This window comes from Blennius ocellaris (assembly GCF_963422515.1).
Source record: "Blennius ocellaris genome assembly, chromosome: 11".
Lineage (NCBI taxonomy): Eukaryota > Metazoa > Chordata > Actinopteri > Blenniiformes > Blenniidae > Blennius > Blennius ocellaris.
In genome coordinates this window covers 6,661,729-6,689,665 of record NC_137660.1, presented here as the reverse complement: position 1 = coordinate 6,689,665, position 27,937 = coordinate 6,661,729, and the positions used below count along the sequence as shown (strand labels likewise).

Below are 27,937 nucleotides of genomic sequence, written 5' to 3'. Positions count from 1 at the left end.
ATCAATTCTGTGCTCAGACATTTGAGAGCTGATAGATCAGTTTAACTTTGGGGAAGCTCCGATCCCAGGATTGCTCGTGCTCAAAAAAAGCTCCCCGATACAACCTGGCAAGTACTACATGACGTCAACCTCAACAATGTTGCAGGCAGGTAAGCAAGAGAGCACGGGTTGGAGATTGTTTAACATTAATGACAATGGCAAAAGTAAGACCGATTGTAAATTATGTTCAGCCAAAATGAGTAGAGGAGGTGACAGTTAGTTCATACAACACTAACAACTTAATCAGTTGAGACATTTGGACCTGCAGAGTTTGCCCGACGTCGTTCGATAGTTTAACTGCTCAGCACCCAAGTCCGAGCCGCGCGACATGCTGAAGTTTGTGCTCGCACACCGGCTATGCTACGTAAACGCTAAACATGATTCGAATATAAACCGCGAGGAGGTGGTTCGTGACAACGGATAGCCTTCACACATCATTTGTGCATGGAGTATTAATTAGGCTCATATTGCTCAGATTGGTGCTCTGTATTGGCAAGTAGCCAACGGTTGGTCAGAGTACTTGTACTCATCTTTTATAAGAGTGGTATCACTGCATCGCCCACATATATCCCTGTGCTGGGAATTTTATTCAAATCAACTTTATTTATAGAGCACCAAATACAACGGTCAATTGTAGGTGCATTTTACAGAGATACCCAACAAGTCCAACTGCTTCATAAAATAAATAGTATATAAAAATCGAATAGGTTTAGCGTCCACACACGGAATCAAATCATTGAAATATGGGCTTGAGGACTTTGGAAACCATATTACAGTACTGACGTCACAACTACACAATACTTGTGCCAATAACGAGATTCATTTCTAATGTGTCGCCTTTACTCAGGTGGGAAAAGCTCTACAGCAGACTGCGGTCATCCAAAACTATTTCACTGCGTCTCATGCGCCCCGTGAGACAGCCGGCAGTGGATTTAAATGGGTTGATGTGGTATTGCATTGTTATGCAACGTATCCCAAAATGGTTTGCGCGAACCGGAGTAAACGCATCAGATTTTCACGTATTGAGCTTTCCTTTCGGAAGCACGGGGCTTTAGTGCATCACTGTGAGGAAGTTGTCTGACCTTTCAGTAATGAGATCCAGGAACCTGTTGCACAACGGAGGCCAACAGATGCTCGTTTCTGTGTCCAACCACCAACAATCTGCCATTCATCCCTTCAAAAGCTTCAGTTTAACTACGCTTCTACGCGGGCCAAATATCTAATATTGTTTCTTTCTTTTTTTAATATAAAAACATGATTAAAGCCAAAAAAAAAAAAAAGTTCTTAAATCTTTATGTTGTGTATAATGTAAACTTGTGCCCAACAAGAAAAACTAACCCTAACCTGAAGAAATGAGATAAAAATACCCATCTGGCCTATTCTACCAACCAATCCAAAAGCAAAATGACTGTTTCAGTGTTGAATATTTCCTTGTTAGACAGTGCCACAGCAATTTAACATGAGGAACCACTTTAACAAACGTGTTTTATCAAAGCATTTGCACGGATAGTAATATGTGGTCTCTCTTTATTAAGTTTTTGACAGCCAGCAAAGGTGACTCAACCAAATCTGAGGAGATATAATTGTCACCAAGAAAGCAATAAAACTCCCCAAAAAACAACCCCATCTAGAAAAGTAATGGGGAGGGTAATCCCCAACTGACGGAAATTGGAATCCTCTTGGTAGTTTTCACAAAGTATAAAAGGAAAAGGATTAAAGATTTGTTTCGAACCAGACAGATGCACTAAGATGACCAATCAAAAAGTAATCTTACTTTCACAAGAGTGTTCTCCAAAGCAAAAAGAGTTGGTTACAAATCACACGAGTAATTGATTGTTGATATTCCCCTAACACCATTTCACAGCTCACGATTTAACCTCTGAACAGGACAAACTATGTTTGACATCTTCTATACAAGATATCAAACAAGGTTTTCAGAATCACAATCACTTTATTAATCCCTGGACAAGATTCCTTGACAAAACTCCACATAGCATGAAACAGTTTAAGTAGAGTTAAATAAGTATTATTAATTGAACTGCTCACATACAAAGTTAAACTCAGCAGTGGTGGCGTAGCAGAGCAGCATGAACAAGCAACACAACACATGATATTTACAAGGAGTGTGTTCTCGAGTCTTATAGCCACAGGAATGAAGGATCTCCTGTGGCGCCCTGTTGTGCACTATGGTGGAATGAGTCCGGGACACCCCGCCTCTCTCAGGTCCACCACCAGCTCCGTTGAGCTGCAGATGGTTCTGCTCACGACAAGTGACAAAGTTGTCCGGAGTCGTCCTGTACTCTGTCTCATGACCCCGCCGATACATCCAACTACTAAAGAGTCATTGTGGAGAACCTCTGGAGACGGCAGGCGCCTGTGCAGTAGCTGAAGGCGGAACAGATACCTGGGACTCCCACAATAAGTGGGTCCAACCGGACAGAGCCCACCCTGCTTCAGGAGAAAGTGTAAGTAGGGCGACACCATGTTTATATTGTTGTGGCGTAAATAAATGTGAACATGTGAACAGGAAATGAATGTCACTGTTTGAATAGTGATGTCTATACTTCCGCTAAACCAAACAATTACTACAATTTCAACATAAAACCCATTTTAATGGAAGCCTCAGTGAAATACAGTGAAATGTTCAAAAAAAAACTATTGCTGCTCCATTATGGGTCTTTTTACAAACTCACCCTGACAGCATGTCTTTGAGGCCAATGTCAGTTTGCCATCTTTCATGGCAGAATCACTCAAATCTCAGCTTGGGTTTCAGTGTTGTGTTAATAAAACGGTTTGCAGAATTGTTTCCTGGGCTGGGTTGGAGCCTCTTGTGAGCTGGTTTTAGCCCATGGGCCTTATAATTGACATCGATAGCTTGAATCATTATAAACTAGGATTTTAAACGCCTACGATCTCCATTAACCTTCCGCCGGGCCCTCAGTGCAGACCACAACCGCCTGCCTTGAATTGATTCAGTTCCTTTAGTCGCGCACACACACCACAGTTGGAGCTCCCTCTTGTGGTGTGCGGGGGAGCAGTCACAAGTGTATATTTTTAAATAAAAACTGTTTGAAAATATATAAAATCAAAAAAGTACTAAGCTTTGAATGAAAGAAATATAAAACATCTTAAATTAATATTTAAAATAAGTAAATAAGCAGTAAGTCCATAGCTAAAAGGGTTAGCCTCCGCTACTGTTACTTCAGGTCGGCAATAATAGCGTTGCTTGGTGAGCTCCATATTTTCTCAGGTCTCTCGTCAAAAAAACGTGCGTGTTTTTCGGAGATTGGGACCACACTCGAAAACAAAACTGGAAGAGCGGTTGGTAAATAACTGAACCAAAGCATCCCCTCACCATGATGACAGTTCTGGCAGAGCTGTGTCTGTAGCGCAGGCTGTGGTACGTGAGCAGGCCCAGGAATGTGTAGAAGAGCAGCGTGGCCAGGTTCCTGGGGTCCAGCAGTGACTCCACCAGAGGGATGGTGCCCATGGTCCAGTCGCAGCAGAGCTCGGAGGGGTTCAGCAGCAGCCAAGCATTCACGGGGAGCAGGTAGTTGAAGGTCAGCTGCCTGGTGGGAGTGGGGCCGACTGCTGCGGGATTATCAAATCTACAACGGAGCAGAGACAAGGAAGCATGAAACAATCTGAACACTGTAATATTTGAACACAGCAGCAACTGTATGTAATGACTTTTATGTTCAGCTCTAGCGAACGGCAAATTTGGACAAACCCCCATCTCCAAAATGAAAAGGGAGATTTAGAGTTCCTATTCGCTGGCGCACTAAATATAGCCATCTTTTTTCTTTTTTTAAATTAGAGGGAAACAAATGTACTGCTGTCCCTGGCATGTAGGCAACATTTCTAATTCCCATCAATTCAATCATGCAGTTGATAATGGCCGATAACTTCTCCTCGACCCTGACTTCTTTCAAACAAGCTAATCTATTGATACATAAAAATCACAGCGCAGCTTCTGTTCCAGTTTCAACAGCCAAGGCTTACTACACTGTGACCAAATCCTTGCAGGGCATTGCGCCTCATAGACAAATTGTTTTGGCCTGGTGGTGAGATGAAAGAGCCTCTTTTTCTGTGCTGTGGCTGCTTCCAGCAGGAAGCGGAACAGGACATTAAAGGTGACTTAAGATGAGCAGCATCCTCGACTTTTCTTTGTCTTGACCACGGGCCCGTCAACCTTCAACGGTCAAAGAGCCATTTGGACACGTTTCCTACTGAACAGAAACACTGGGAGCCGCAAAACCCTCTTGACATAAAAATTAAGACAATACTGCAGATATCAATTTTAACTTTAGTTATGCTATGTGAAAATACTTGCGAAACCACATTGCATAAAATGTAACAATGAGAACTCAAACACAGCAGGTAAGTCCTTTCCTATTCCGACACAGGAGCCACGATGGAAACGCCGATATTTTTGCAAAAGCAAACAATTGCTACAGAAATTGACTACAATCTCAACGTAAAGCCAATTTTAATGAAGCAATGTGGTGCAAAACACAGTGAAATGTCCAAAAAGCTTCTCCTGCTGCTGCCACATTACGCATGTTTTTGCAAACTCGCCCTGGCAGCACAGCTTTGAGGACTAATGCTAGTTCACTAGCTTTCGTGGCGTCGTCACTGATATCTCAGCTTGGGTGTCGTGTCCGCAACTCTCAGTAAATACGTAAAAAAAAAAAAAAAAAATCCCCCAAAAACAATGTTATCTTTGAAATTCATACAATTTGCATTATGGTTTGGCCGGATTGGAGCCTGTTGCGGGCCGGTTTTGGTCCACGGGTCTTATGTTTGACATCCCTGTTCCAGATAACTGTTTTATAAGGGGCGACAGGAAACATTGAGTTGTGCACCGTGCCAAGTCTTTAGTGAGGCGACCGTATCCGTTGGAGCAGTTATTCAAGTTCAACATTTGAATGAATAAATGAGTGTTCTGAAACATGTGTGAAGGAACCTGCCACGTATGAGACATTTGTTCAGTAATAGCAGGAACAAAGCTACTTCTCGAGCATTTGGTTTTCCATCTGGGGGACTGAGAACTTCCATCTGGAATGACAAAGCTGCAACTTGCATAATCATTGTTCAATCTCAAAAGTGAATGAGTCCATCTGAAAACGGAGAGGCTCTGTTATGGTTTGATGACAACTGCTTATTTCTTCCATGGCGGAACACCCTTTGTTCCCTGGTGTCAAAATGTAACCAACAACGATATAAAGGTTAGAGAGGAGCTCGAAGTAGAACTCGTAAAACTTGCAAAATGTAAGACTTTAAAAGAATGAAAGTCACATGGAAGACAGAATTATACAGTAACCACAAAAAAAGGTGACTGTTATTAATCATTCATTCAAAGAAATCTCTGAAGAGCTCACAAATATTTATGAATAAGATCACAGGCCTGCAAAACATTGAGGAGAATTTTAGAGGAAATTCAAAACCAACAATTTCCTAGTATGTAGAAATTGACCGCTGGCAGGGATGCGCCGATGCCGAGAGATAATTGGGTATTGGGTCTGGTACTGCATGGAGTACTAGTTCTTTGTAAAAACTCCCCGATACAGGCCGGCGGGTAAGACTTTTAAAGAGATGTCCTCTGATTATCTACTGGGTGCTTTTGATGTGATGCAGGGTTCAGGGCTGAACAATGACAACAGTTAGTCCAGTCACTGGCTGATTGGACCAGGCAGGATTCATTTGCTCATCTATGGTTCACAGGAGAGTCTCCTACAATGTTGTTTTAGTCTGGACAAAACAAGCCGACTGTTCACACCAAACAGCTCTTGCTTTTATTTGTTGGTGCAAAACATATTTTGAAAAGGCCCGTGGTCTTGCAATTAAAACGGTGTGTAGGATTTGTGTTTGTACTTTGTTAGAACCTTATACAACCGCTGTTCAGGAGGTGCGAGACCAGGGCTTGAGCCCTCCAGTTTGATCAATAGTGGAGGAAACAGAGTCTTTTTACAAGTTCATTATGTAAATACTTGTGCGTGTGCTGGCGGTAGAGTCCCGGGAGTGTTGTGTGTCGTAAGTGAAGATGGAAAACTTCCGTTGTGTTTCGGGGGTCATCCGACTCCGTCTCTGTGTAAGCGCAACTTTTTAATGCTTTTTACTTTTTAATGCTTTCAACTTTTTACTGTGCATGTGCACCACAGCTGTAGTAATTAGTTGTTCAGCACAGACACCAGCAGCTGGACAAATACAACATTTCCTTCAGAGTGTCCTGACTCCCAGACAATATTCTCCTGGCACTTTTTTTTTTTTTTTTTTTAAGTTGAACTTGAACTGGCCCAACATGCCAACTACACTGTTTCCAGAATGTCTACCATTTCTGTGTCAACGCAAAACAAAAATGTAATAAAAAAAAATTGCGTTTTCCCTTAAAATCTTGTGTGAGACTCGGACAGAAGTTCTAAGTAAAAATGTGAATTCAACTGGAAGTGACTTTTACAACCACGAGTCAGTCACAAACTTCAAAACCACTTTGATTTTTCTTCTTCCCGGAGAAAAAGATACAGAAAAAGATAAAACCTTAATTTTTTCAAATTAAAATAAAGGAGGCGAGGTTTGGATCATATGCAGTCTGGTTAATAACTTGCGCTTCTCGTACAAAGCTTGTCTACGTTCAGACCTTAATAAATGTCAGACTGGTCTCTTTCATCAAAAAAATTTATGAAATAGATTCAAATCTTTGTATTGAAGTGAGCACCGAAGACCAAACCATAGATCCACCATGGATGTTGACAAAGTCAACAATGAGACGTATTTTGACTGTTTGAGTGAATGTTATGCATTTAGTTCAGTGAGACACACCATGCTTCTCAATGTTTACATTTTTTTCTAGATAATCCGACATCGGACACCCTTTGAGTCAGTTTGTATTGTGGTGATTCTACAAAGTCCCTCATAGTATTTGTAATCCCAGCTATACTGAGAGGAAGATAACATCTCTCTGTGCTGTCTTTTTGATTGAAAATGCCCTCAGACTGCCGGGCTGACAAAGTGCACTTTGTTTTTCAAAAAACAAAACGAGGGAAAAACCCTTCAATGTACAGCCTATTTGTGTTTTCTATTCTTCAGAAGTCAATGACAGAGAACTCACATTGGCCACAAACAATCGGAAGGCATGCATGCAGCGATGCATCTTAAGGCAACTAAAGAAAAGTGGAAATTTAAATACTTTTTATTGGAATGGAAATAAATCCGAATATGAACTCCGAGTAGAAATATTGCAATATTAGCAAAAATTGTCCATATGGAGGTGCAGCACGTTGCAGAATCTTCTGCGACGATAACATTTGAGGCACGCTAATCCTGCAGTGACGTTGAACATATTTTGTCTTCCCCCACGTTCCTAACTTGTGATGAATCTTTCTTTCCAAGGCGGCGCCTCCATCCTGGACGTGAATCTTAGCCTCTCCGGCATGGTATGTCGTCCAAACGTCAGTGGAAGCTGCGCGCCGCCGGCGGGGTGATAATCAAAATAGGCAACGTTGTTATGGCTCGAACAGAGAAATTCGCTCAGACAATCTGGAGACAGCTTTAGGATTACGACTGGAGGATTAGGCCGTCTGGGCTAATTGTCTGGAATTTTATCTTCGCTCAAATGCCATTAGGTTGAATCCCGTGCAAACAATTCCAGAGTTTTGACTGAATAAATACTTAATCCAGTGGAACTATTGACATTTGGTCTTGCGTTGGTACAGAGTGGTCACTGAGGTCATCTGAACAGTAACATTGCACACGTTCATCAGTCCAGACTGGGAGCATTTGGAGCAGAAAGGACACACAGATTGGAGATGGAAAGAAAAACGCTGTTGGATAACACTCCTCTACATCAGTGTGAAAAATTAGGGTCGAAAATCTTGGCAACGGTGAGGGCAACAAAAACATGTTTTGGGGAATTCACAGCAACATTGAGCTTTGATTCAAGGCGAATGAAAATATTTGGCTAAAACCTTGCAGGCAGGGTGCCATGTGCCCGGCCACCAGCTGATCAGACACGAAAACATAAAGTAGGATTGGAATATCCAAGGAAAGCAGAGCCGCTCCCATTCAATTCGTGTTTTAGAGTTTTTAAATTCAGACATTCTTGTTATTGGCCGTTGGAATCTAGAGTGAATTCATCACCAATTATGTTTCTTATTTAGAGGCCTTTGCCGTGTTTACACAACAAGGCGAAAACTATTTTTTTGTGTTTTGTTTCAGGAAAGAATTGCTTTTACACAGCAACATTTTGGATATTATGTTCATTTACGGGGCCCAAATCATAAATCTATCGCTCCAGCCTGCAACTCTCTCTGCATTTACAACTGATGTTGTTGTTGGCTGGTGACTATCATGCAGTCAAGCATAAAAATAAGTCTGCTCACTTAGAATGTTTCCACATTATTGCAGAGCCAAAACCTAGTTTGACCATAATGAATCAAAGGTTTGATTGCATGTTTCCCAATAAATGAGTGTTTTTTGCAAATATATTTAGTCTCAACGAACTTGTGCTCTATTTGAAGGAATTCAGTATTTCTCACATATCAACCTTTGAGGTAGTAGAGCGGGTTGCTTTAAATTCAATTATGCTCTTCCTTAAGATTTTGTCATGTTGTTTAAGTAAAGCATTACTGAGGTATACGAGTGGTTGTTTTTTTGTATTTTCTTTTTTAAATGTAGTATCCAAGTGAGAAAATATGATGGTAGTAATCCAATGATCATGCCACGACACTAAGCAATACGTATATATACACATCAGCTGTTGCACTGTGATGATTGATAAGTGAAGTAAATCACATTAAAAAAAAAGAAATCAGATAGCGCTGCGAGGTTGCAGCCTGTTTTTTTTATCTGAATCATAGTAATCATGTTTATATTGTTTTAATTACCATCAACTGGCTGCTGAACAATGAAAATGTGTCCATTGTGGGAAAAATAAAAAAGACTATCCATCGATGACGAGAACACATCATGACACTTGTAAGTAGGTGGATCATATTGAGCAACAAGTGAACATATGCTCCATAATTTTGATGCTTGGGGATGAACAAACAGATTTCAGGAATGTTGGCAAGGACGTCATTGCGATGTTTAGACAAATGGGTCAGATGATCAGCAAAATACCAATAAGAACACAGTCGGGCCTGACGAGACTGAGGAAAATTCAGGAAAAATGGCACTAAAACAACAAGAGACGAGAGCCACTGAGCTCCTGCTGATCAGTGGGGAGATTTATTGGAAAGTTGAAGGCGCTGCTGAAGACTAATGATCTACTTTATGGTGTTCTGTCAACCCGACGGTGCAATTTGTCAAATGCCTCTCCATCATAGACTGACCCTTATCGTAAATAACAGGCACATTTCTCAGACAAAGGACATAAACATTCCATGCAGCATTATAACAAAAAGCTAATGGTAATACAAAAAAAAATGATGTTCAAAATATTTGAATATTATTTCAAATTAAGGATCTACTCCGTGACAAACGACAGTGGAGACGAGACAGAACACATTGTGTCAAGGAGGAGGAGGAGGAGGAGGAGGGGGAGGAGGAGGAGGAGGAGGAGGAGGAGGAGGAGGAGGAGGAGGGGGAGGAGGCGGCAGCTGGTAGAATGAAGAATGAAGAGGTAAGACAGTTAAAGTGTCTGAGGTCAACCACACAGAGCAACGTATAAATCAGTGTTTTTCAACCTTTTTTGAGCCAAGGCACACTTTTTTCTTTGGAAAAATCCGGAGGCACACCACCACCCAAAAATGGTAACATTTTAAACTCTGTAGCCTCTATTAACAATATAAAGTCATTCTCATCAATGCTTTATCAACAGGAATCAAATAAATACAGAAAAAAAGCATTTCCCAATTTCTTTTTTTTATTGAAACCTGGACCTGACGGTCTAGTTGGTCCAACACCAACATGTCTAGGTCGGAGTTCAAATCCTCCCTTTTCCAAAACTTCTCCATCACTGTCACCGACACAGTACTTTGATACAAGATGGGAGCAGCCGCAGGTGGTGGTGATTAACCAGACTGACTCCCACGGCACACCTGACTAGACCTCGCGGCCCAGTGGTTGAAACACAAAAGAGGTGTAGACGACAGTTTTACAGGTTGGAGACGAGTGACAGGGCCGAGACCTACAATGATGTTTAACTTGGAGACGGTGGCACCGTCTAAAACACAGTGGAGATGAAAATGCCGAGTCAGCAAGATATACAGGATTGAAAATGAACCAATCAGAGAAAGAAGACAAAGATGACGTGAATTAACTCTGCAAATGTAGGTTTTTAGAAGTAGTAACATAGATTAAATGGTGAAATCCATACTTCAGCTTGAGTGAAATTCAAGAGTAGAAATAATATTGACAAAAGTACCCAAAAACATATAGTTAATGTGAATGTATATAGTTTTTTCCAACTTTATATTTCACTGCGGTGTGGTTTTAGCCTTTAACCTTCCTCTACTGAGGGCTTTTAGCGCCTCAAATGAAGGAATTAAAGCCGTGTTGATTTCATACTGATATGTTTATGTCAGAAAGGGCTCTCCATGTTCTACTAAACAAGCACCAGCTTTTTTCGCTCCTCCATCAGCTGAGAGCGGTCAGAAACCATGGGAAGATCTTCTACTTTCATTAAATACAGACCTTATGTAAACCATTACATAATCACAAGTAAATAAAGGAACCAAAGTAGTGTAATGTGTTTATGTAATCCCGAAACCCATCGACATGTAAATCACGACCTGCAGTGGCCTCCAGTGTGTGTGCTTATGTCTATTCCTTTCGACGAAGTGCAACAGCTGTGGAGCAACGCTCACTAACAACTACTGAGATTTACCCACAATGCAACTGACAAAAGTAACCACTGTGAGATAAAAGCTTTTGATGTGGTTGATTGATATAATCCAACCATGATTTGCTCGATGACTTTAAAGCAGGACCCTCGTTGTTTGAAAGACATTCCTACCGAGTGAAGACGGGCAGCTGCGACTGGATGACCTGCACCCTGACGATGACGAGCAGCAGCGTGCTGATGACGAGGACAATCAGCTTGAGCAGAGTCTGCAGGACAGCGTATGGAAAGCCGTCTTTCCCCTGCAGGACCTGGCGCAGTGTATTCAGCAGCATGGGTAACGTGAACTGAGGGCAGAGAGGAAAAGTCACTTCAACATACAGAGTCTGTTATTTTTTCTTCTTCTTCCTTTGAACCTTTTGCCAATTGAAAATAGTCCAAGAGGCAATACATTATGCCTAATGGATGTTATGATACATGTATTGTGTTGAAATTGATAAAACAAACAAGGCTTAAGATAAAATAAATAAATGAATAAATTATACTAATAAACTGTAATATTGTCGAAATCTGTTTGACAACAAACTCACAATGGGCCCTGAACTGTATTCGCTTCATTTTCGAGAGATAATCTTCAATAAAAGTGCATGGTTGGTTGGTGTGTGTGTGTGTGTGTGTGTGCGCTGCCTGGGGCACTGCAGAACGCCACCCCAAGGAGGCGGGGTTTATTTTGATCTGACCAATTACTGAGCAACACCAGAGTGACTGACATGAACTTAAACCAATCAGCATCATATCATAGCTTTATTTCGGCAGGAGACTTCTCAATGGCCCAACACCAGACCTGCTCAGTGATTGGCTTAAAGTCACTTCTGGTTTGTTCTCGCATGTTTCCATGAGATGTTGAGATGAAGACAAGTGGTGAGTCTCTGATTATTTACTGTCACTTCTCTGCTAATTCACTGTTTGAAAGAAGAAATCTGGCTGAAAAGCTGCAGGTCAGGTTCAACTTTCTACAGTTTAGTTATTTTTAAATGCACACAAAGAGAAATGTGTTCAGAATTTTGCAAACGCTGTGTCCAAGTTTGTCAATATATAAACATGTTTAGATGAGTTCATATTCAAACTCTAAGAGCTTAAAAAAAAGCTCTGTTTATTTTGCTAATTTTTTTTTTGAGGGTTTCCTTCAAAGAAATCTAAAATGCTTTGAAATATGGATTGATGTGTTGTTTGAATATATACCTGATGAACTTTTTGTTTCCCCTCAACTCTGACTATCATTTCCAGTAAACCAGCCCCAAAACACATTAATTTAAAAGGGACTTAATGAAGCATCTGCTTGTTTTTGTTTACAAGTACGTTAATAAAAGAATCTTAATAAGTGCTCCCTATTCACTCACTGTTTAAAAGTACAATAACTTTCATCGCTGAAAGGCTCTCAATATAAAAAAAGGGCAAGATTGTTGTAATGTTATTTATAGACGCACTGTATTTAAATGAATTAACATTGGCTGAAATTGAAGAATAATGAAGAGACCCACCTAAGAAATGTATCACCAGCTGCCCCTGGATTTACATTTTTATTTGTTCGTTTTTTTACGTGTGGCATGTCACTTACATGTTTGAGTATACCCACGTCTGAAAACACAGACACACCACTGGGAAAGTGACGCCAATTTAGAAGAGACGGGGCTTTTAGTAAACAAGCAGCACGAGCTCCAAACAAAGACAGAAGCTGGACCTGAGATTGAATTAATGAGCCTGATACCTGCTTTCGTCTTATCCCGGCTGAGACCAGACTGTTAACAGACAATGGTTTTCAGAGGTGTTACCGAAGCCACTTGGTCGAAAAAGTTCCTGCAGATGGTCACAGCCCGCCATACTGTACGACATAAACGACGCCCCGACATGAAGTTTGCTGTACGCAGACAACCACAACGCGAGTCAACGTGGTTGCTCAAGGCTACTCGATTGCACAATACGTGAACACGTAATAATAAAATGCACTACACATAAACATAAACTTGGCCCTCGCCGCTGTAGCATTTATGTGTTTGGAAAGAAATCCCCCCCAAAAAAGGAGGAGTAGGAGGGGAATTTGGATGCGGTCGGCACTCAAAAAGAGAGACCAACTTGGGAAGCTAACTTTGTGAAGGGAGTTTGACCTAAGTGCTTGTTAGCATCTACTAGCATTTTACAATAGCATTTACTGTTGTGGACTTTCATTTTCCAACAAAACCCACTGCATGTAAATGAGAAACACAGGCCCCAGGTCGCAGCAGCAGTTACGATCACCCCAAAAATCCAGCACAGTCTTATATTGATTGCAGGTTTATGTCGGTCGTCCATGACCCAGGCTCACGGTTCAATGTACGACCACCCATTTACAACCACGACCAAAGATTTCGTCAAGATTCTCCAACAATTGCAAGCTTTAGTCTGTGGCGGCCATAAATCACAGTGACTTGGCGGTGAATACGTCTGAAATACAGATGCACTGATACCACATTTTTAAAGAATGAGAATAAGCACGAGTACTAACCTTTGACTAGTTGCTGAGTCCTGAGTATCGATATGAGTATTTGATAAATGCCGTAAAGCATGTAGACTGCAGACCGAGCTCGCTGTGTGCCGCCATGCGCTCAAGCTCACCGTTAATGAGTCATGTTTTAAACACGGTTAGCATGTAGCATCACTGGTGTCAGCCCCGACACTCTTTAGCATGTAGCAGGGCTCTCTGAAAACACTCCATGGGTGGGAGATGAGAATGTATTTCTGGCCGAGAAAGTAGTTTTCTCCAACCTGCAGTCTGTGATGAAAGTTACACCAAAGTACAAATGTTTTTTTTAATCAACTTAAACGTGTAATGCGATTACTGTTTTGTAGAAGATTTGCATAGTAACACGTGCTAATTTCGATCAGATACAGGATTTCAGTTAATTAGAAGTCACTGCATTATGTCTAATAACAAAAAAAAAAGGCCAAATCCTAAAGGAAAAGCTTATGGTTGACAGTGACGGTCCTGTTTTGGCCCATTGTGTACGGGCCAGACAGCGAGTGGGTCTTGGACTCTTACCCCCTGTGCCACAAACACTTCATGAACACAGCAGATGCCAATGACGGTGATCCCCTGCTCCTTGCACAGCGTGGCTGCAGCCACGAGAACTACCGTCAGAGCAATGGGCGCCCAAACTGGAAAAGATTAAAGGGGAAATTAAGCAACAAATGCATAAAAACCTGCGTACAGCACAGTGCAGTCAGTGGTGCATTCATCATATATGATCCGGTCACGTCATATACACATAAGGCAGGAGTGTCAAACACATTCTAGTTCAGGGGCCCCATACACCCCAAGTACATCTTGATTGTGGCAGACCAGTAAAATAGTGCCCCTTTAAAATGTAAAAAAAAAAAAAAACCTTTAAAGTTTAATTATAAAGTTTTTCTTTGAGGTGGTGTAGAATATATGTGATAAAAATGTCAATATTTTGAAAGAAAAAAAAACAACCCAATACAATTACTATGGAAAATGACCGATCTTAACATAAAACCAATTTTAATCAAACCTTATGTTGCAGAGTACAGTGACTTTGAGATTAATGCTATTTTGCTTGGGTTGCAAAGGGATAAAAAAAACAAAAAAAAAAAAAACATTACAGTAAATGTCTGAAACGTTTCAAAATCAATTTCCATGGGAAGTTAAGCTGGAAAATTTTGGAAATCTTAGTTATAATGGATTATGTATTTGTCACTGCATCAATGCAGAATTGCTTGGCGATGCATCGTCAAAATGATTAGATTTAACACCACTAAACATTTACATCAGATATCTGTGAGTTAAACATTAGTACTAAATCAAATTTGTTAAATATATTACCACATAATGAAATTAAGACTTACTTTACTTTTGTGGAGTCCACAGGCTCAAGAGTGCTCTGGGCTCTAAAGTGTGGAGGTGGAGGATTGTAGAGTGCATGTAGGGGGCGTGGTCTCAACATCCCTGCAGTAAGCTGTGTGCTATGTGCATGTGATTGAGGAATGATATGTACTTACATGAAATCTGGTTTTTTTTGTTGTTGTTTTTTTAGTCAGGAGGATGTGAAATTAAATGTTCCCTAACTACATATTCCTGTTTATTTCAATGGAAAGTTTCCAACTTTGAAAATTCCCACGATTTTGGAACCCTGTTTGCTTGCGACATGCTACGTTTTCATGCTAATACCTCTGCTCAGGCCAGTGTTGGGTTTGCTATTTAGCAAACTTGCTAATCTTAAGAAATGAAAAATCAATGTAGTCTTTAAAATTTTCATAATTTCTTTGGAGGTTTGTATTGGAATCTCTTTCGGGCGGGCTTTGACCCACCGGTCTTTATGTTTGACAGCAAACGCACACAAAGCTTGTTTCACGTCTCAGAATCCATCGAAAAAGCTTTCAAATGACTTCGATTCACAGGTGGAGCAACATTTGCATGGATAAAAGACCAAATTAACAACTTCCGACATGGGAATCAACTCCATCCGTCCTTCCATGCCAAGGTGAAACAGGTTTGTGACAGTAACTCATGCAGTTTTAGGCACATAAATGAGTTTCTGAGCTAATCTTCTCAAACGCCTCCTTCGAGATCTGTGTAAAACCCACTTGTCTAATGTGGCCACGGTGCATTGCCTTGACTGCACGGGATGCAGTCGATTTGCAAAAATTGAGGGGGAAAAAAAAAAACTAAAACTGATCTATTATAGGTATGAACTTCATGACATTATCTTCATTATATTAAGACAAGAGTTGCTCAATTTAATTTAAATTGAAAGTGTAGCCAGTTAAAATAAAAAACAATACTTTCTGCTATGGTGTTGACCTTTGACCTTCAATGAGAAGGTCCACAATCCTGACACAGACCTTCTCAAATACCACATTATTTGGAGTTAGTTTTCCTGCATTCTAACCCAGCTCATTAAGGGATTTTTGGTATGCATGCATGGTCATTTCCATTTTTTTAACATTCTTTTATGATATCTGGGTGTATGAATAGTAATGCAGTGCAACTTGGTCTGACCATGAAATAAAAATGCATAATGCATTCTGCAAAAATGCATCCTGTCTCAAGCCAGGTTTGGCAACCTTACTGTGCAGGATGGCCCACAGTCCTGACAGCTTAAATATAGTTGGAGACGGACAACTCTGAGCTCCGAGATCCGCCCGAGTGGTAAATGCTTCATATTAATATGCGACTCCAAGCTGTAGACATTCAGTACTTGCTAAAGTTTCTGCTGTTGCTTTGCTAAAATGGCAATACATCACTCAAAGCATATAATTGTATATTTATCTTTTCATCCTTTTTAGGAATCATGGGAGGAAGGACAAAAAAACACCACTTATTTGATCTACATTTTTGGCAAATTATGTAATGTTCCATTTCACTGTTCTGGTCCATTTTTATTGGTCTTTTAATTTCCATGACACCATCTGTGTTTTGGCTTCTCACCGACAGAGCAACTGTAAGAAACATAGGCTTTCTAGGACTGTTGTTTACGGCAGTCACCTTGGCGATGCTGCTGTGCACACGCACATAAACGACCCACAACATTATTACCACTGAGGGCCCATCTGCACTGCCACAATTTCAAGTGAAAACGCAAAACTTTCATTGTGTTTTGGGTCTCTGATTACACAACAACGCTGCTTGTAGTCACTGAACGGAACACACAACTTTTTTGAGAACTAATGAGTGTATCAGTCATATTTCAATCATGTTTAGCATGTAGCCTCGCTACTGGGTAAGCCCTGCAGCTTGTTAGCATGTAGCACAGATCAAGAGTTACGCGATCCGACTGAACGCATCACCGAGGCCCATCAGCTCCTGTGGTTAAAACCAGACCAACGCCACAAACTTTCTCTTATTATTATTACAGCAGTTATGAAGAAAATTATTTCTGAAAACATTTCTCACATCAGTGTTCATCGGGTATGCTAAGTGGCTAGCTTACGGAAGCTCATCGCTGCTCGCATTATGTGATTCATATTATACGACTAGATTGTAAATAGCCTAGAAAACAAAAAATGAACAATACTTCTCTACGGAGTAGAGAATGTTTGTTCGAGTCTGAGCAGTTGGTAGTTAAATGCTATTGGTTCATTTTGCATTCAGGGGAGGGCTTAGACCGATAAAGGTAAATTCATCCTTAAGAGTGGTTTGCTGCGTGGCCAAAGAATGTTTCTTTTCAACGACAGTCTTTGTCTCCAGTCACTGCATTTCAGGCTGAAACGCTCCAAATGAATGTATAAACGTTGACACTTACAGTTTGTCTTTGTTTTTTTTAAATTCTCAGCCATAACTCTCGTTTAACTTTGTGGAGGAAACAATCTGTTAAAACTTGGACCTCTGGGAGTGATAACTTAATTTATGTGGCACTTAGAGATCAAAGCACAAATATTGCCGCTGTAAGTGTCATTATTCCCCCAGAAGAAACTTTTTTTCCCAATGGTTAAATACATTAATGAAGTGGGAAGGAGGGATATTGTCAAGGCAATGGAGACAAACATTTATGCGTTGCCACAGTCCAAGTGATTAATAGCAAACACTTCCTCAAACTTACCAATGGAGTGGTTCGCACTAGTGGACTTTGTGTATGCCAGGAAAGCAGCCAAGAGGAAGATAGAAGAAAGAAGTTCAGCTCTGCCAACCACACCGGTGACCTGATGAGGAGAGGTTACAGTGGTCAATGTGCACTGATGTGGAGAGGAGATTTCTGAAAAGAAATCTGTCTTCAATAACACTACACTTACAAATGAACACAGAAATTAATATCCCCCCAAAAAAAACCCACATCGCACACGTGTCTACATCGGCAGGACAGCCACTGTAATCTAATCTGGCTCCTGAGTCCAGCTGTGAAAACGGATCCATTCACGTAAAACTTCAGCACAAGACAGTATGACAGCAGCGGCCGTCACTTGAGTAAACGGTGACTGCCCTCGTGTGGGAAGGAACGGCAATCTCTGTGGGCTTGCATGTATGGCCTAAATCCACGTATGACCCCCACGTGGTTCCATGAAGTGTTGTTTATTAACACGTCAAGTATCACAAGAGAGTTTCGGCCTTCAATTTCTTTTTTAATTGGGATACAAAGAAAAAAGGCCAGCGCTGTCCTTCGACGAATCCGTTTGTCAGCCGCAGGGAGAAAAAAACAAAAGCGTATTCAGTTCAATTTCATGTTGGAATATTACCGTTTTGTCACAAGAATAGAAAAAAAAAAAAAAGAGGAATTTTCTGCGATGACCAACAACACGAGTGTCGTGCAGCCACTTCATTCAAACTGATGCAATTTCAGAGCCTCGAGTTATCGTTGGGGAGCACATAAGTATCATTTGCATCTCAATATACTTGAGGATATGACGAGAAGACCCACACAACTGACGTCTCCATTCAGGAGAAAACACACACACACTGAGGACAACACAGTGGACGCACACAGGGGCTCATTGTACGCGCTGGTCATGAAGGGACCTTCAGTGCTCGGGGCATATCTCAAAAACAAATGATCCGTTCAGAGGGAGATTCCAGACGGCGATAACATGAAGGGCATTTGTTGGACTAACTCTAAGGGCTCATTTGTGAGGCAAATTGTTTCCATTCAAGTAGTCTGAGAGACTCTGCATAGATTAGAGGACACCATGAGGAGGATTGGCGCAGCGGGGCACGCTGTGTAACTGTAGCACGCTGCTCCGAGAGGCAGAATGTTGCCTTTGTTTCTGGATGGTTCCTGTCTGCTCATCGGCTTAGCTGTGATGAATCGGATGAATTACAAGTCCTAATTGGAGAACAGCCCTTTTTTTTTTTAGTCCGGCCAATAAGATCAAGTTCAAATTATCAACACTGAGGGAAAAGGTTCAAAAAAACTTCTCGGGTCATCCAATAGGACAACTTATCATATACATATACATCAAACACAAAGTATCTGAAGAGGTTCTGATTTCTTTGTCCAATCTGAAGTATCAAATGGTTAAACACCTCCTCAGCAACACAATTGAAGACTCAATATATCTTGCTACAATGTTTACAATCATATATATATGTTTTAACTTTATTTTTATTGCAAACTTCTTATTCCATGTTTGAACAAAATCTCCAATGAAAGATAAAATAATCTTCTTAGGCTGCTGCTGGTTTTAATGATTGATTTTAAAACATTCTTGGTTATAAATAGGGACACACCGACACCACTTTTTAAAGGATGAGTGCAAGAACAAGTAATAACCTTTAGCTACTTGTACCGATAGAAGTACTTAATAAATGCCATAAATTCTCATTTATACTTAAACCACCTTCGTACAGCCTCTGTGCCGACGCTACTCACACCTCCGTTCAGCTTTACAGTCACCAGTAAGCGCAGCGCAGTGCATTTATCTACGCACTGCACTACGCGTATTGGTGACTGTAGGGCCTGAAGTCACCGTGTGCCGCCTCACGCTCCAGCTCACCGTGAAAGAGTCATATTACGCAAAAGTCCCTTTCTAATGGTTTTCCAACAGTAATAATCGTCCCCATACTTGAGAATGTTGCCCCAGAGGTGAAGAAAGTGTGTCCTCTCTCTCCCTGGCTTGTTTCAGTTTGTAAAAAGTGTGTTGCCCCAGCGAGCCAATCAGAATTCAAACCCTATATAGTGTCATCGGGGGGTTTGGCCAATCCCAACCAAGGTAGGTCCACCTTTTGACCCCCCCACAATCAGGCAGCTCTGCTGTGGCACATGGCACCACGAGAGGAAGTACTTCCTCCTCTTCCCAAGATGGGAATGTGTGGGCGGAGCCAGTCCAGGTCACGCAGACACAGCAGATCGTGAATGCAGCTCCTATGATCCAATATTCAAATGAAGGAAAATCAAGGAAAAGCTGCATTTGCGCCAATAAACTTTGAATATAATGTTTTTGATCGCTTAACCTTACAATGTGTATCAGTCATACTTTAATCATGTTAAGCAAACAGCATTGCTGATATGTGAACCACAAAACTCTTTATATGGCTCGGCACTATGGATCCACTGAGCAGTTAAACTAATGAGTGACATCAGGCTAAATCTGTTGGGCCAAAAGTCTCTGGTGATTAAGTTGCTGGTGTCCTGCTGTTGATATTTTGGCAGATCATATTTTGCATAGTCTGCCTGACTTGTCATTGTCTTTATTATTAAAGAATCTCCAAATGGTGGATATTGCTCAGGCACTCTGGGGGCAACGTTGCATCGGACCAATACTGGTGCTTGCCAAGCTTTGAAGCATGACACGGCCCAGCTCGTTATCTGGCTTTGTGCTGAATGTGGTGATGAACCATCAGGACATTGAGGGGAGGGAGACGTGGAAAACATCCAGGGCCGCGGCCCTCGAGGACCCGGAGTTTGAGACCCCTGCTCGAAAGCATCTGCTCACGCTGTCTGCTAAACTTTATGATGCCGCTATGGCTAGGAACTAACTACCAGCTCACGGAAGAAAAGCATCAGTCAAAAACATAAAAGCTGAAATTTTATGAAATTGATTTTAGTCGGATATGAGCCTGAGTGCTGTGATCCACTTTTATTTCTATTGCTGCTGTTTTGATGGTCTTTTTATGACTCGTAGCTATCATTTATGTATTTCATGTTTAGCATGTTAATTCTTGTTCTTTTCTTTTTATCTACAAGCCCTTTGGGCTGCACTTTTCTTTTATCAGAGATAAATTATTTGGATGTGTTAATCAGCTGTCTCCCTCGCCTTGAGCGCTCTTGTCAGTTTTCCAGCCTTGTGCCACACAATTTTTAATCTTAAAAAAAGTACAAATAAAGTCACATAAGATCAAGCTTAAGCAATAGACTGAACATGGCGACAAAGTACTTCACGCTGGACGATGGCGGTATCAGTGAAAAAGTAAAAATGGTGTAATCCAAAAAGTTTTGTTAAGCTTCAAACAGAAAGTAAACTAAGATGGGAACCATCAGATATTAATTTCTATTTCACTGTGATCCATATAAATATACTGACAGAATTCATTGTTAAGACAAGAAAATGGGATAAGACTCCTATAAATGTTGAATATGACCCAAAATAAATATAGAGAAATAGGAGACTATGACAAGTCTGGCAGTATAAATGTGGGACTGAGGTCCCGATACCGTCTCTTCATCCTAAAAGTTTAATTTTTTTTTTTTTTTTTTTTTTTATCGCTTTTTCAGCACAGGACCCAAGTTACTCTAACATGCTCTGCTCATTATTGCCAAAAGTGTTTGCTTCGCTATCCAAAATGAATTGTTCGCATTACCTCCAGGGCCACAAGTGGATAAAACTAGGCAGCCATTGTAAACAACAGAAACTCAGCCACCAAAACGTCTGGTTGCAAACGTAAAATCACGGGGGGGGGGGGGGGGGGGGGGGGTCAGCGCTGAGGCACATAGTGAGCAGAGGTGGCCAACTTTCTGCAGGGCCAAAAGCTCCAGACCTCAAAATTTCATGTGATCTCCAGATTATGATTTTTGATTCATGGAGGGTTTTTATGACCGAGCAGCTGTATCCAAGCTGCACATCACCAACTGCAATGCAAAGCATCAGATGCAATGGCGTGAAGCACACCAACACTGGACTCTAGAACAGTGAAGTGTTCTCTGGAATAACGCTAGGGGAACAGTATGTATCTGACTGCATTGTATCAAGTTTAAAGTTTGGTGGTGGGGGGGGGGGGTGACCATGGTGTGGGCTGATTTCTGGGGAGTTGGGCTTCAGCATACCAAGAGATTTTGAACAATTTCATGCTCCCTTCCTGTTGCAGCATGACTGTTCATCAGCACAAAAAGAAAGTCCATAAAGTCCTGGGTGGTGTGCTTCGACTGGCCTGTACAGAGTCCTAGACTGAACCTGCTAGAACATGGGTCCCCAGCCACCTGGCTGCGCACCGGAACCCGTTCCTCTAGCATTTGGCCAAGAGAGAATTACAAATTTTACTTTGAAATGTACATTTAAATTTCCATCAGTCTGCGTTGAGCTTTACTTTGAAAACGTCACTTCCGTCAGCGCACCGTTCTACGCTCAACTCTGTCACAATCCCCCCCCCCCATACATCATTAAGGCCTTTTCATACATTGTCCTCCTGGTCCACTGCGACAGAATACAGTTGGGATGAATTGGAGCAGAGACTCTGAGCTAGACCTTGTCTGACCCCACAAACTGTCAAAAACACCCATAAAAACACTTTTAAACCTTGTGGAAAGCCATCCTAGAAGAGTTGAAGCTGTTATAGCTGCAAAGGGTGGACTGGCATAAACCACATCCAGTGGTTTGAGAATGGAAGGTCACTCAAGTTCATATTAAGCAAATACTTTTGGCAATAGCACATCTGTAGAGAGAAGAACACCTCAATAAATTCCACTGTCACTTCAGCAGGTATTATTGCTTCAAGTGAGTGTTCAATACATTTCCCCCCCAATATTTCTTTGAATGTTTTAGGCATTTTTGTAGCATTTTTCCTGATAACCGTTTTTATTGGGGTCATAACTCAAAGGAAAACCAATCAAGTCAGTATTGATAAAACAACATAGAATCCTCCTGCTACTAATGAAGGTTAGGTATGTATGCTACTCTGTGGCATAATGCAGAGTTGAAGAGGAGCCCATGGCACTTGTAGCTGGTGTTTCTTTAATCCCATTAGAAGTTATTAACATGCACACAGCCAGTGTTGGGATGAAGTGTAATCTGACACCGAGCACGTCTTCCCCGGATGAATTTACAGTGTTTGTTGCTTAGTGTTATAATTGAAAGGCAATATGATTTACACCAGTGTTTTTCAACCAGAAGAGTGGGTGGGACGACCTTAGCTTTGATCTCACAGTGAGCCCACACAGCCCGCACTAAAACTCTGTGTGTGTGTGTGTGTGTGTGTGTGTGTGTGTGTGTGTGTGTGTGTGTGTGTGTGTGTGTGTGTGTGTGTGTGTGTGTGTGTGTGTGTGTGTGTGTGTGTGTGTGTGTGTGTGTGTGTGTGTGTGTGTGTGTGTGTGTGTGTTTTAGATGTTTCCCTGCTCAAACACACCTGTTGTCATGATGAGGCTCTGCAGAAAGCTTGACAAGGAGCCACTAATTGCTGTCAGCTGCATTGATGTGAGGAGACATCTAAAACGTGCAGGACTGCGGCTCTCGAGGACCAGGGTTGGCCACCCCTGGTGTAGGAGCTGGTGGGCATGTTGGAGCAAAGCTAAGGCGGTGATGCTTCCTTAATGGCCCAGCCAGTGTTCAGTAAACACAGCTATTATGGCCTCCTTTATTTAACATGTTTCTATGTTAAGAAAAGCTCCACTGAGCTGAGACAAAACACACAGACTTGTCTGTTGCGTGCGTTTCAGGATGATTAATGACAGCCAGTGCCGATTTTCTGTCGTTTACAGGATTAGTCTTTAACTGAGGACTGTGAGGATGCGTTGCTTGAGTGGACGAATACAAAAAAGATATCTATATAGTTCACAAAATGAAAAAGAAAATAGTGAATGATTGAACATCCGGGGCCATTCGGGTCAGGCTCAAACAGAATTGTGCTTTACGTCAGCACGCATTTTCGGGCAAAAGACATTTTGTTTTCTTGACGACTTCCACAGACCCTCCTCCAAAACAAAATGGGAGCCTTCAGTGAGGTCTTCATTGTGCACGAGACTTACCGCCTCGGTGTGGATGGGGTGCACAGCGAACAGCAACGCAGCCACCAAGCTGGAGGTCTTGTCCAGGAACAATCGGCACACACGCAGGAAGAGCACGCACACCACGGCGTGCAACACAACGTTGAGGAGGTGGTAGGACGCCGCGGTGAGCTCGCTGAAGAGGTAGTTCAGGCGGAAGGTGAGGACGGTCAGGGGTCGGTAGGATTTATGACTCCGCTCCTGCATTCGAAACATGAAGCGTATACAAGTCATTGCATGAAAGGGAAATTCCCCTGAGTTTTTATTGACAAGAAAGATTCTCATGAGGTAGAGGAAGAACTCTACAACGGAATGTTTGATCTTTGATGAGACCTGTGATTGGCTCAAACCAAGGGCGTACATGCAGGTCCCATTCACAGAGCAATGAAAACGCTAAACTTTTTTGTTGTGTTTTGGACATCTGCTCACACAACAATGGTGACCATGCAACATTTTGGAAACGGCGCCCAAGGGGGAACTTTTTGAAAATGCTGAAGCTGTCGCCGAAGATTGCCACTTTCTCGAAACACATTGGGCTGTTCTCCTTGTAGACGGCAGAAACACTGCTGCTGTGCATGCGCCAGGAGATGGACAATAACGGCCTCCATAGAATGTGTGTTTTTCCTACTGGGTATGAATGGAACCAAATAAAATTTGCTGCTTATGAAGATTGGAACAAAGAATAAATCCTCTGCCTCTCGTACCATACGGAACTGCTTGGACAATTCCAGAACCATAAAAACAAAACACTTCAGGGGAACTGTAACAACAGCTGCATGCAGTTCCTATAATAACATTGTCACCAGACAGTCTAAATGGTCCACCTGGGAGAAGTTAATAGTTGTTGTCAGCAGCTTCATTTCATGTGCACCCATCTTCAAACCTCCCACTGAAGGAGACTTTAAAGTGTGAATTTTCCTAGTCTGAATTTAGACCTAGGGTAAGATTGGTACAAAAAGAAGTGAAATTGATTGTTTATGTTTCAGAAATGTTGTGTGTTCACACAGCAACGTTCTGAAAGCGATATCCATCCCCATGTAAAAGGACAGTGTCGTCTTCATGTTGGGCCACTAGTAGGTGCCACTTGGTTTTGTAGTGAAGTCTCACACGTGTGTGCAGAGAACAATATGCTGTAAACGTTAACAATGGCGATTTGTATGGACAGACAACAAGTTGAATTGTTGTTACGGAGACTGTCGACTATAAACCTGCCAAGACCCAGGAGAATATGGACTGATAGGCATCACAGTCTGGAGGAAAACATTGTTGTTATTGTCCATCTACATACGCAGGAAAACTATTGACTACAACCGTGGTGTGCTTCAGAAAAGTTGCATTTTTCACTGTTTGCGAGGAGACCATCTGAGCAGTTTTCAAAAAGTTGTGGTTTCAGTGGCTCCAAGCATCGTTGTTGTGTAAACGGACCCCAAAACACAACTTTTTTTGACTTGAAATTCCCAACAGACAGAAAGCTATCCTATAGGTTTTAGCTGCGGCCGGCGGGCTCTCAGAAACAAAACGAGTGCACCGACAGATGTCTCGTACTCTTGTGAGAACTACGTCATACAACTTTGCATAGCAGGGTGCTAGCAGATAACAGAACGCGTGAACACACAGAAGATGGACTAAGATAAGTTTATTCTAAAGAAAAAGCAAGGGATCCATCGCACAGCAGTTGTTTGGCTTCAAGAAGGAAGCGTTGAACAAACAACAGTGTTGTATGTACAAATTTATATCACCATTTTAAAATCCACCCACTAGAAAATGAAGAGTGTCTGAAACTCTGCATGTCAACATCTCCTGCCGGTTCCACAACATCCAAGCAGCCGAAGCAACTGGCACTGACGCCATTGAGTCTGGCGTCATCCCTTCCCAGATCAATACGACAAAAGTAGCCCAAAACATAAGGAGATAACTTCCATGGTAACCCACCACATGGTTGAAAAGCCTGCATTCACAAAACAAACCTGAACAAAGACAATCTGCCTGGTTGCTAATGTTTTGCAGAGAACGCTCTACCGTTGTTTATTGAAGTGAGAGAAGAAAAAAATAAAAAAGACAATTTCATGATGTCGCCCTTTTAAAAACACTGCATTGGCAAAATTCTCTTTGCTGCAATTCCCCCCTTGTTAAATATTAGCATATATTAATGTAGTATAAACAAAAAAGTTTTATTGTAGACAGAGTCATCCTAGTAGTGTGATTACATGTGTCAAAAATGTTGATTTCAGGCCGAGGCAAAATATGGAGATCTATACCCTGTATCGTGATCTGGCCCAAGATTGTGGAGATATTGATAAAATGTTATATATATCGCCCAGCCCGTGATGTTTAGCGTCTCACCTCGGCCATGGGCGTTCCCCAGAAGTCATTGAGGAAAAGGTTTCGGAGGGGGGTCGTGGGCCGCAAGTCCTTGTTGTCGAGGATCGCTGAGACGTCGTCAAACACGAACCCACACGACAGACTGTTCCAGTAGCATCCCACCACCAGTCCAGTCAAAAGTACGATCTCCTTCCATGACACGACAGCCATCGCTGACCAAAGCCGTCATTGATCACTACGAAGAGGAAAACATAAAAAGGTGGAAAGTGAAGCGGCATTAAATTTTCTTTCCAACTCGCAGCTGCTATCCTGACCTGTCGTTTTCTCTTTGGAAGATAAGAGGAATTTTCATTGAAGTTTTCATTAAGTGATGGGATTGTGAGTCATAGTTGCACCTCACAGTAACAGAAAGGTAACTTCTCCAATGTCAAGAGATACTGCAGAGTGATACTTAAGCCATTTGTGTTACACTCATTTTTAATTTTGGAATTTAGCATTCACACATTAGTGATACAAACTGTGTTATTATTATTGACTTCTTCCGTGCCGCACTATTTCTCCAACAAACTTTAACCAATCTGAATCGTTAAAATATCAAACTGTGCAGCTTGTTGGTGAGACGAGTGCTATACTGTGTGCTTTTTCATGTTTCACCATTTTCAGATACATTCAAAAAACCTGAAGTTCAAACAGGTGTCTGTTGCCATGGAGATGCAGGGGAAGAAACAGGTCAAAGGAGATCAGCATCTGTTGCCATGGAGATGCTGCGATCAGCTTTATTCAGCCTTCAGTTTTTCCTTATTAGCTTTGATAAAAATAAGATCTGTGGATTTACGAGCCTTGCCCTGCACCAAACATACATTGTGTGATCCTAAACACATGAGTTCATCTCTGACACACCGTGGCTTGTGAATCATCGTTGCCGATATTGCACAGTGAACATTTTGTCCATCTGTCTATACTAGCGATTGATCCAAAACTGTCAAAACTACAAATGGGTTCATCAGGAACAACAAGTGGATGGTCTTCAGACTTGGGGCATTTTCCCTGCAAAATACATTTAAATTAAATCTCATAAAAAAACTAATAGGGACACAGAGTCTTGATGCATCCCTCAGCCTCCCTGGAAAAGTCTATTCCAGGGTACTGGAGAGGAGGATCTGGCCGTTAGTTGAACCTCAGATCCAAGAAGGACACTGCGGTTTTCGTTCTGCTGGTGGAACACTGGATCAGCTCTATACTCTCCACCAGGTGCTCGAGGGTTCATGGGAGTTTGCCAAAATCATTCCACATGTGTTTTGTGGATCTGGAGAAGGCGTTCGACCGCGTCCCTCGAGACGTCCTGTGGGGGGTACTCCGGGAGTATGGAGTCCGGGGCCCTTTGTTAAGGGCTGTTCGGTCCTTGTATTCCCGGAGCAGGAGTTTGGTTCACATTGCCGGCAGTAAGTCGGACCTGTTCCCAGTGCACGTTGGCCTCCGGCAGGGCTGTCCTTTATCACCGGTTCTGTTCATTACTAACATGGACAGAATTTCTAGACACAGCCAGGGACCAGAGGGGGTCCATTTTGGGGACCACAAGGTCTCGTCTCTGCTTTTTGCAGTGGCTCTGTTGGCTTCATCAAACCAGGACCTTCAGCGTACACTGGTGCGTTTCACAGCCGAGTGTGAAGCAGCTGGGATGAGGATCAGCACCTCTAAATCCGAGGCCAGGGTTCTCCACCAGAAAAAGGTGGCCTGCCCCCTTCGGGTCGGTGGAGTGCCCTTGTCCCAAGTGGAAGGGTTCACGTATGTCGGGGTCTTGTTCACGAGTGGGGGGAAGATGGAGCGTGAGATCAACAGGCGGATCAGTGCAGCATCTGCAGTTGTATCGGTCCGTCACGGTGAAGAAGGAGCTGAGCAAAAATACGAAGCTCTCGATTTACCGTCAATCTTTGTTCCTATCCTCACCTATGGTCATGAGCTATGGGTCATGACCGAAAGAACGAGATCCCGGATACTAGCAGCAGAAATGAGTTTCCTCGTAGGGTGGCTGGGCGTACCCTTAGAGATAGGGTGAGGAGCTCAGTCACCCTTAGAGATAGGGTGAGGAGCTCAGTCACCAGGGAGGAGCTCGGAGTAG

The 27,937-nt window shown here is 42.1% G+C and overlaps 1 protein-coding gene across 1 annotated transcript in view; it reads right to left on the bottom strand.

Annotated features, from left to right (window-relative positions):
* tmtc3 (transmembrane O-mannosyltransferase targeting cadherins 3) overlaps positions 1-27,937 on the bottom strand; it is a 45,418-nt gene that overhangs the window by 16,121 nt on the left and 1,360 nt on the right. Inside the window, exons 2-7 of the mRNA XM_080504893.1 lie at positions 25,840-26,053; positions 23,479-23,697; positions 17,413-17,512; positions 13,896-14,011; positions 10,994-11,166; positions 3,395-3,647 (exon numbers count right to left, since the gene is read on the bottom strand). Coding sequence (XP_080361019.1) covers positions 3,395-3,647; positions 10,994-11,166; positions 13,896-14,011; positions 17,413-17,512; positions 23,479-23,697; positions 25,840-26,028 — 1,050 coding nt within the window. The 5' untranslated portion in view covers positions 26,029-26,053. The remainder of the gene's footprint in view (positions 1-3,394; positions 3,648-10,993; positions 11,167-13,895; positions 14,012-17,412; positions 17,513-23,478; positions 23,698-25,839; positions 26,054-27,937) is intronic.